Source organism: Grus americana, chromosome 2, assembly GCF_028858705.1.
Source record: "Grus americana isolate bGruAme1 chromosome 2, bGruAme1.mat, whole genome shotgun sequence".
NCBI classification, from domain to species: domain Eukaryota; kingdom Metazoa; phylum Chordata; class Aves; order Gruiformes; family Gruidae; genus Grus; species Grus americana.
The window spans coordinates 133,980,602-133,990,985 of record NC_072853.1 but is presented as its reverse complement, the minus strand read 5'-3'; the positions used below and the strand labels follow the sequence as shown (position 1 = coordinate 133,990,985).

At 41.9% G+C, this 10,384-nt stretch overlaps 1 protein-coding gene across 1 annotated transcript; it reads left to right on the top strand.

Annotated features, from left to right (window-relative positions):
- The first annotated feature begins 13 nt into the window (after positions 1–13).
- Positions 14–9,879, top strand: NUP42 (nucleoporin 42). The gene is made up of 7 exons (XM_054814200.1): positions 14–1,268; positions 2,209–2,470; positions 4,880–4,974; positions 5,292–5,368; positions 7,109–7,195; positions 8,923–9,007; positions 9,144–9,879. Exons 1-7 carry the CDS (start codon positions 1,157–1,159, stop codon positions 9,713–9,715), a joined length of 1,290 nt encoding a protein of 429 aa, XP_054670175.1. The 5' UTR covers positions 14–1,156; the 3' UTR covers positions 9,716–9,879.
- The last annotated feature ends 505 nt before the right edge of the window (positions 9,880–10,384 follow it).

The following is a 10,384-nucleotide window of genomic DNA, read 5'->3' as shown; positions in this document are numbered from 1 at the left end:
TCTTCCAACTTCTAGAAAACTATACAAACAATGTATGTACATCTGTCCTGCTCCCATCCTAGTTTATTAATAATCTTCATCCTAATTTTGTCACCTCTCTAACTTGCTAATTTTTTCAGATCTGTTTCTATGAGACTACAGAGTTAACTTAAAAAGTTGGTGCTTGCCTACCTGTACCTTGTGCATCGCTGGTGGTGTGGATTTTTAGTCTGTTTTATTGCTGAAGATCCTCCAAGTTCTTCTAAGTAGTATAAATTCCAGTTTTCAAAGTCAGTGTTTCTTTGTAGACTTTCTCCTGGCTTTCTTCCTCATCCTAACAACTCCACATGTACAGAATGTAGTAGATGCACTCATGGGCTTAATGTGGTTCCTGCAACTTGGTCCTTTACTCAGTAGTAAGTGTATGCTATAAATTCTTTTTCTGTTTCCCCCTTGCCTTTTCCTTTTTCTGAGCCTTATGTCACTGGTGTGTCTCCTTAATTCTGAAATACTGTAAAAACTGGAGTGAACTGTGCGCTTCTTAGGTTCTACAGGCAGCGTGATTTTTTTTTTACCTGAGTTTAAAATTGTGAAACATCTTTTTCTAACTTTATTTTCAAGAGGTTAAGAATTTTGTGAGTATGAAGAAGGAAAGCTTGTCACAGAACACGCACATACTGGTAATCTTCTGCGAGCGGCTGTCCTGGTGGCAGGGCTGTATGCTCCTCCTCAAACCCGTTGACGCTTTCTTAAGGGTTCAGCCTTTGTGCAAAGTGACGATGCTCACGTTTATGTACACCTGGTAGTTTTTTCTCCTCGACTCTTTACCTCGCCCTGCGCCCCGGCCCATAGGCTGGCACGTCTTGTTTAGAGCCAGTTCGGCATCCGCGCAGGCGATGCTCCTGGTTCCCGGGCCTGCCGTGTATCGCCATGTGCGCTGGTGCCAGCCTGCCGTCGGACGTGCTCTTTTGACTCCTGTGACGTGAGGGAGCCGGACCCCCCGCCCCCGTCGTTAGTGGCGTGGTCGCTGTTGAGCGCGTTGTGACAGCAGTTTCGCCGGGGCTGGCGCCGGGGACAGTGGGCTCCCGCTAGGCTCCTGCCGCCTCCTCCTCCTCGACAGCTCCGCCCCGCGGCGCACGGGTCTGACGTCAGGGCGGCGGCGTTCGGCGGGCACGCCATGGCTATCTGTCAGTTTTTCCTCCAGGGCCGCTGCCGCTTCGGCGAGAGGTGCTGGAACGAGCATCCCCGCGGCGGCGGGCGGCACGGCCCCTCTGCATCCCATTACCAAGGTACCACCGGGCGGGGCCGGGGCGGGGGTGGAGGTGCAGGGCCTTACGGGCGCCTCGGCAGCCTCCGGCCCGGGGGCGGGCGGGGGCTGGAGGTGCCGCGGTGAGCGCTTGGCGGCGGGGCCTCCGGTACCGGCTGCTGACAGGAGCTCCGAAGCAAAGCGGCCCTGCCCTTGTGTTTCCTGCCTGGGGCTGCGGGCGGTGGCCTCTTGGCGCTTGTGGAGTTGGGCTCTGGCGAAAGTACTGCGAAGTGCGCCACAAGAACAGAGAGAATATGAAAATAACTCCGGAAGCTTTGCTTATAAGATACGCGAACGAGTTTCAAGCACCTGCGTGTTGTACCTTTTTAAGGTTGTTTTCATTGCGGCTGGATATGGGTGTTTGGAAGCTTTCGGTACGCAAGAGATGTGATGCGGACCGGTCTATCTATGCGGTTATAGCAGGACAGTAACGCAACTGCAGTTGCTTGTCGTTGTACCCGCTGAAGGAGGGTCAGAGTTTGCCTGTAACACACACGGATGCGTCCAAGGTCTTAAAACTTAACTTGGGAGGTCTTTACTGTGCAATGGAGCCACTGCTATAGCTACATAGGCAGGACCCCCTGATGTAAATGTACTGTGAGTTAAACTTTATTTTTTTCTGCTGGGGTAGTTACTCTGTGAAACAACGTAAGTAAAACTGAAAGTCTCTTTTCTGCAGTGCCAACAAGTTGTTGGTGTGGTGGTGTAAGGAGGAGTTCATGTTTGTCCCGTGATTCCAGGACTACCCTGTGTAACTCACTAAGTTAAGCTCACTAAATAATCAGGATAACTCACTAGGAAAAAAAACCCTACATTTTCTTTTCAAACTTGTTACCACCACCATAAGAATACTTACAGTTTTTGTTGATGTTGCATTGCTTAATGATTTAAGACTTTTGTTGTTGTTTTTTTTTTATTGGAAGGTACTAGCAGAGGAGGAGGAGGAGGAACAACCGGATTGCGTACCACTCACCAGAGATACGCTAACGTTATCCAGCCATCTACCTTTAAGTCTAATACATGGGGTGGCAGCAGAGATCATGGAAGAGGATTTTTTGGCTCCTCTGATTTTGGATCATCAGGTGGCAGCAGCAGAAATGCAGACTTTTCACAGAACAAATTCTCTGCATTAATGAACAGTCAAAATATTGCTGATGGCTATAAAGATGAAGACCAGAGACTTCTGTAAGTTATGGTCCTGTCTCACTGAAAGCATTTTGAATGAGTAGTTTAAAAGCTTATTGACTTACTAGAGATAATGCAGAGGACGTGATCTTGAGGAGAAAGCTAGGGCATGTAATAAGAACCATAGAATACTTCATTTCGTTCTCTTGAGTTATGCTGGTATGGGAAGAAAGCGATCCTTGTTTTCAGCCTGGGTTGGGTATCTAGATAACTGTGAAGTTGATAAGATGGTATGGTGTTTAAGTTGTGGGCAGGAGGATAAGGAAGGAAACAGATTTCAGTACTTGCTGTCCAAGGGGCTCTGACCCCTTATTTTCATTTCAACCATTTGGAGGAAAAAAACCCAACTCTCTGAGAAAATGAACTATTTGACTTAGTGTTCCTAACACTTAAGATAACAAATTGTTATGCCAACAGCAAAAGTATCGAAACCTGGTTTCGTGTGTGTGTGTTAGAGTCAGTTGAGAGTAACCAGCAGGTTCAAGGCAGTTACAGGGCAGCTGATGAGAAGCAACAGGCAGTGTGATTTCCCGACAAAGCAAGGTTTTGGAACCACTTTTCATTATTCTTTGAAGATTACATTAAGAAAATGCTTAACAGATAATGTATTCAGCTTTTCAAACACGAATGTATATTGTGTTACAAACATCTAAAGTACTTAGAATCATTGAATCATAGAACGGTTTGGGTTGGAAGGGACCTCAAAGGTCATCTAGTTCCAACCCCCCTGCCATGGGCAGGGACACCCTCCACTAGACCAGGTTGCCCAAAGCCCCATCCAACCTGGTCTTAAACACTTCCAGGGAGGGGGCCTCCACAACCTCTCTGGGCAACCTGTGCCAGTGCCTCACCACTCCAGCAGTAAAGAATTTCTTTCTAACATCTAATCTAAATCGACCCTCCTTCAGCTTGAACCCATTACCCCTTGTCCTGTCACTACACTCCCTCATAAACAGTCCCTCACCATCTTTCCTGTAGGCCCCTTCAGGTACTGGTAAGCCGCAATTAGATCTCTCCGGAGCCACCTTTTCTCCAGGCTGAACAACCCCAACTCTCTCAGCCTGTCCTCATAGGAGAGGTGCTCCATCTCTCCGATCAGCTTTGTGGCCCTCCTCTGGACTCGCTCCAACAACTCCATGTCTCTCCTGTACTGGGGCCCCCAGAGCTGGACGCAGTACTCCAGGTGGGGTCTCACAAGAGCGGAGTAGAGGGGCAGGATCACCTCCCTTGACCTGCTGGTCACACCTCTTTTGATGCAGCCCAGGATACAGTTGGCTTTCTGGGCTGCAAGCGCACACTGCCGGCTCATGTTGAGCTTCTCATCAATCAATACCCCCAAGTCCTTCTCCTCAGGGCTGCTTTCAATCCACTCCTCACCCAGCCTATAGTCGTGCTTGGGATTGCGCTGACCAACGTGCAGGACCTTGCACTTGGCCTTGTTGAACTTCATGCAGTTCGCATGGGCCCACCTCTCCAGCCTGTGAAGGTCCTTCTGGATGGCATCCCTTCCCTCCAGCACATCGACCCCACCACACAGCTCGGTGTCGTCGGCAAACTTGCTGAGGATGCACTCGATCCCATTGTCCATGTTGCTGACAAAGATGTTAAACAGTGCCAGTCCCAGTACTGACCCCTGAGGAGCGCCACTCGTCACTGTTCACTTGGACATTGAGCCGTTGACCACAACTCTTTGAATGCGACCATCCAGCCAATTCCTTATCGTCCGAGTGGTCCATCCATCGAATCCATGTCTCTCCAATTTAGAGACAAGGACGTCGTGCAGGACAGTGTCTGCTTGTTTGTGACTATGTAGTGATCTGCTTCTCCGCTTTACTTTTTACCTGTCCACTGCTTGTTTACATTTGCATTTACTTTTGTTGATGTAGCTTCTCTTTCTCTGCTTTTGCAATGTCTGGATTTTTATGCTTTTGATTCTTTTCCAAAAATTTACATGGAACACTTACCTCTTTTTTTTTCTCTTTTTTATTTTTCCTAAATTTTACTATTTAATACTGTGCATGTTCATTTATATTGTAAAATCATCTAGTATTGAGAAGGTTTTAAATTGTCGTGTACAGCTTCAGGGAAAATCCTGTGACAGCATATGCCATACAAGGATTAAAAAATACTTTGCGTGTTTTGGGATTTTTTTTTAAGATCTGGTTTGATTTACTGTTAGATGATAGAATGCTTTGAAGGGACACTTATGTACCTTGCCGAATAAGTGCATTTTTTCCACAGTCAACTGAGTACTTATTCATTCTGACTAGTGCCACACTTCGTTAATTTTCATGGTAGCAAGTATTTGAATCCGACTTTGGATTCAAACTAGGCAACTTCTTCTGGTGGTTTTGTTTTGACCATATAATTTCACCTTCGTCTGTGGTTTTATTTTGTTTTGTTTTCTAGCGAATGTGTAGCGAAAGACATGGACATTTGGGAATCTTCAGGACAATGGATATTTTCATGTTATTCACCGATGAAAGAAAAGCCAAATGTCTCAGGTGGGTAATGTTTTCAGTGTTGCCTCATATTGCTGCTGTTTAGGATGTTTGTTATGTTTGTCCACACTGTTGCACCTCTGTGGAACCATTTGTTGGGTGATGATTTGCATTGTGATGCAACAGAACGGAATATTGGATTACGGCAAATTCATTTTAGATGTTCACATCTTGAAGTTCTGTAGTGAATCCTTTTTCTGTCTTCAAGTGTAACTGACTTACAGATAATGTACCAAGGCCCACTTCTTCATAACCGTAGACGGTAATTGGAAATACTAATATATTTTCTTGGAGGCTTTTGATTATTGCTCTCCTTACAGGCTTTCCAGACTTCTCACCAGAAGAATTGCATCTGGAGTATTATAACTGCAGAGAAAACAATAACATTCAGCACTATGTAAGTATTTTAAAAATGATGACTTTTTATGTGAACACATTTCGAGATAGGATTTGTTACTGTTCTTCAGGTGGCAACTCTTGACTCAATTACCAAACTCTAGGAGATTATCATAATGCCAAAATATTTTTAAATTACTGCGCACCAAAAGACGTGTAGACGTGGCGCTTAGGGACGTGGCTTAGTGGTGGACTTGGCAGTGCTAGGTTAACGGTTGGACTTGATGATCTTAAAGGTCTTTTCCAACCTAAGCGATTCTATGATTTTATATATATATAATATATATATCTAATTTTATATGTATTGTTCCTCCCCCATGGTCCTGTCAATATCAAGGAAGCTAGCATAGTTCAATATTGTGCCAGGAAAGGAGTTAGGCTATTGGATAGACGGAAGTACAAACTAATTCAAATTACATTGCATTCTTTCCTCTTCCCCTTGGTTCTGTATTACAGAAGGAATTGCTGTTGTCACCACTTTTGTTCTCTTGTTTCACATGTTTAGAATACCAGAATTGCATTTTCAGAGACAGGAGAAATTTAAAAAAAACAAAAAACAAACCTTCAATTAAAAAGATAAACTGAAATCGTCTACAGTACACTATACCTGGCTATTAAAAAAATAATCTGTGACTTCACTGAAGCACTGAATGCAAGTTCATTAAAATCTCAGTGTATAGACGATAACCATATGATACAGTTCTGTCACAAAATGTTTAAGTGCAATATGTCTTTTCCAAAGCATGTGTTTCTATTCTTAAACAGAGTCAAAATCTGAATTTTCCAGTCTGTTGTATAAGAGCTGATACCAAGCAACATGATCTTCCAGCATGTGACTAGACACAAAAGAATTATTGATGTTTGTGATGTAAGACCCTTTTGAAAAATTAAGGAATTTATTTACAAAAAGATTACTCATTCCACTCTTGCAGGCATTTGAGATATTATATGTTTTATTTGGTTAGCTTTTAAAGAAAATTGAGTTAGGTGAGGCTTCAAATAAGGTGTGTTGAGAAACTTAAATACAGGAAATTCAGGTTTGAAATTCCTGAAAAGTAAGTTATTTAATGACTTTCCAGTTTCTTGTTTAATCACAGTTATCAGATAGACACAAGTACTATTTATTGCTGTATATGTTCTGCGCAGTAATCTGTTGGATCATGTTAAAGGGGCTGATTTAAGTCAAGGCAGTTAATTTCTGCAAAGCTAAATACTTGAGGATGATACTATTAAAGCGTTCTGAATTATAATGGTCTGAAAGTGGGCATTTTTTTTCTGAAAATGGGGGAGAAGCTAAGGCAAATCTTAGGACTTCAGCTTAATGAGCGAGCACGTAAGTGGACAAGCCAGAAGTAAAACAAGGATTGAAGAGTTTGTTCTCTTATACTTAAAACTTACATATTTTCTGTGTGGCTTGTTGTGGGGTTTTTTTCCAAGCACCTAATTCAGATAGTGATAGAACTTAGATTTAGAAAGCCCCAGGACATTTTTTAAATCTTACTGTTAAAAAAGTTGATTTAAGGGCAATAGTAAGAGAATTGAAAGGAATTCTGTGTTAACAACAAAAAAATTCAGCTTCTTACCTTGAAGTTTCAGGAAAGCAAAAATCTTGTCATCTTGGTTTAATGACATTTCTAATTCTAGAAGTCTTCTTTTGGTGTAGTTGTCAGATGACTCTATTTTCTATTTCTTTAAGTCTTCACCAACAATAAAAACATGCTTTTCTTTTCCCCCTTTTTAGATAGATTCTGTCCAACAGTTAGCAACACAATGGAAAAATCGGCTGCTTCAGTTGAAGGCTTTAAATGCATCGACAAAAGCAGCTTTGGTAAGTGTTAATGAAAGGTAAAATATTTCTGTTCCTGATGTAATTTTTTATTAATCTTGGGCAAATATTTTTTCTTAGATTCATGGTTTTTTTAGACACATCCCACCAAACTGTCCTGCAAATGCCAACATTAATTTCTGCTACAAAGATTTCTAAGACGTGATAGTTGTAATATGTCACCTTGTTTTTAAGGATCTTGCAAATGTTCCATAGAAACGTCAATGGCTATCAAAGTAATTAACTACACTTCTACTAACTTTATATAAATAGGTGCTAGATATTGCTTTGAAGATTGTAGGATACTATATTTTACAACCAAATATACATGATTCTTTTAGGGCATTCTTGTCTGCACCTAAATAGCTGAGACATGAAAATGTTTGATTTCTAGATTCATTGGCAATTTTAAGGTAGATCTATGAACCATTCTGAAAATCTCGACTACAATGTGTTATATTCTGGCATTGCGGCCTTGAAAAACGTGTGGCATGAAAGTGTTTGGCTGACTGGCTGCAGGAAGACCTTGACAGTAATCTTAGAATGCTCCTGGGAACATTAGAGAAAGTGGAAAGGGTATAAGGAGAAATTACATAAGAGAATAATGACTGCAGTTTGAAAACTGCCCCATCTCTCCATCGGTGTGGTGTTTTTATAGGTGATAGAAATGGGACTGAATATTCTAGCACCTCCAGAGTCAGGTGAACATGAAAGTCTGTGAACACAGTTTTGGGTCTTACATCCACCCTTCTCTGGAATCATGAAATCAGTGAATTGCAGATGGGTGTTATAAAACCTGTTAACTAACTAAGGAAAGTAGTGAATCAGGATGGTTCCACATTAGCAAGGCAGCAGCTGGATCCCAGGTTTGGAATACTATCTTTGCAAGCCACATGAAAGTAACCGTCACTTAAGGTTGGGATCCAGTCAAGTACATTTGTAGTAAAAGGCAAATAATCCACTCCACCTTTTCTTCCATGTGCTGATGTTGACTCTTCCAAGGTATGATCAGCAGACTAGACCAGAATTATCCTCTAGGACATCGGAGAATAAATAGAGCATTTTGGTAATGCCAGAATGAGAAATAGATATAGATGGGGGAGAAACTGTTTGGATAAAATTTGAAGTTATAAAGAGTAGTTGTCCCTGGGAAGGTGACAAACACTTGTGAATCTAGATGTGTCAGAAAAGAATGCATGAGTTAAAACCAGTATTAAATAATCAGGGAAACGGAGTAAGTTGATTTCAGTGGAGTCTGCATGAAGTGCATTAAAGTTTTAGTATGATGAACGTACCCCATGGTACGTTCAATGCCGAAGGTGAAGAAGTGGGATTTGGGCTTTAGCACAGATGACTAGATGTGCCAAGGTGAGAGAACAGACCAAATCAAAGCAATGACATAGATAAGGTCATAAAGCACTAACTGAAATAGGTAAGAGATGAGAACAAGAGCTGGAAGAGGGTTCAGGTCACTGACTGACAGACAAAAACCTGTAAATTGTAATACATTTGTGTTTGGGGAGTGTTTTACACAGAACAGTGTACAGCCTTAAAGCATTGTGTTCATAGCTGCAAGAGCATGCAATCGCGTTGAAAGGGATCAGTGTCTAATGTAGTCTAAGTTGTATTAAATTGGACTGGGCAGCTATATTTCTGCTTCAAGTGTCTATTGAAAGACATTTCCCTGTTTTGGAATCTAGTTTTCATTTATGTATTTGCAATTTCTTAAGCTATCTGAATTGAAGAACACAGTCACTCAACCATTGCCTGCCTTTGGATTTGGAGGACAGCAAACATCAAGCTTTGGGTTGTCAAGTAAGTTCCTGCATTAAGAACCAACAGTTAAACATTTTCTTGAATTTTGCTGCTTCTGCATTTTTGAAATATAGCAGTGGGTTAGTATCACAGGTGTGCACATTCTAACATTTTTTTATAAATTTTATAATTGCAGGCTTTCCTGTGAACAGCAGCAGTACCACCACTAGCAGTTTCTCCTTTAAAACCAGTTCCAGTCTTGTCACTGCGTCATCTGGAAACGCCCCTGCTTTGGGGAGCTCTGCTGCTGCTTGCAATCCTCCTGCAGTTGCTGTGACGACCTCTCCCAGCGTATCCCATTCTGCTGGGTTTGGCAACCCGATGGTGGCTCCGTCTGCAGCTTCCTTCTCATTTAAAACTTCTGAAACAGCCAGTGGTTTTGGAACTTCTGGGTTTTCAGGGTTTGGCAATTCTTCTGCTGTGAACTCTTCAAGCGCCACTCCGCTTACAGCCCTTGGAGCTACTAATGCGGCAGTAGCAGCTTCTTCCTCACAGTCAAGCAGTACTTTGCCTGGACAGACTGCCAGCACCTCTGGACATAACATCACATCAGCATCTTCTGCAGTCACAAACAATACTACTTCAGAAAAGTTATTTACACCAAAGAGCGAATTGTCAGCTGAAGAGTTGAAACAATTTGAAGCAAAAAAGTTTACATTGGGAAAGATTCCTCTTAAGCCACCACCGTTAGAACTTTTAAGTGTTTAGGACTTAAAGTTTATTATGAAATAACATGGTTTTGTAACTTCTCTGATACCTCAACTACACAATTTTGTGGTCGAACAATGAAATAAAATGTTTCCATGTGTGAGTTAACTTTTTGTTTTATCTCTAAGTCTTCTGCAATAATAAACTCATAGGTATAAACATTTGAACATTCTGTTTTATCCTTTCTTGGTTGTTTTGGAATGGACCTTTTACATCCAAGAAATGAACTAATTAAAATAAGAATATAAAAGGGAATTTTAAATTTTAATTGTGACATTCTGGGCAAAACTATATTAAAGAGTCAAAAGTAATGTTGCTTGGGTGAGGTATTCACAGCCTACTGTGAGTAGAATGCTAGAAGGAACCAGTTGCAGTGCAAGGCTGCTTGTTTTTGGAGCACCTTGTCTTTTGCCCCTTGTTTAAAGGGTTCGTGCAGCCTTAGACAATTGTTTTTGGAGATAGAGGGCTCTCATGTGGTCTGTCACCCAGGAGGCAGTTCCCTCTCCCAGCTGATGCAATTCAGCTTTAGTTAGTTGTTCTGCTTGAGGTCATAATGCATGCATTAATGCAATAGAATTAGGGGAGGGTGGCCTTGAAAGCATGTGTGATGAATAAGGAGCTGCTTGTTTGCTGTTTTGACACCTCTCAGATAAAACTTTGCAAACCATT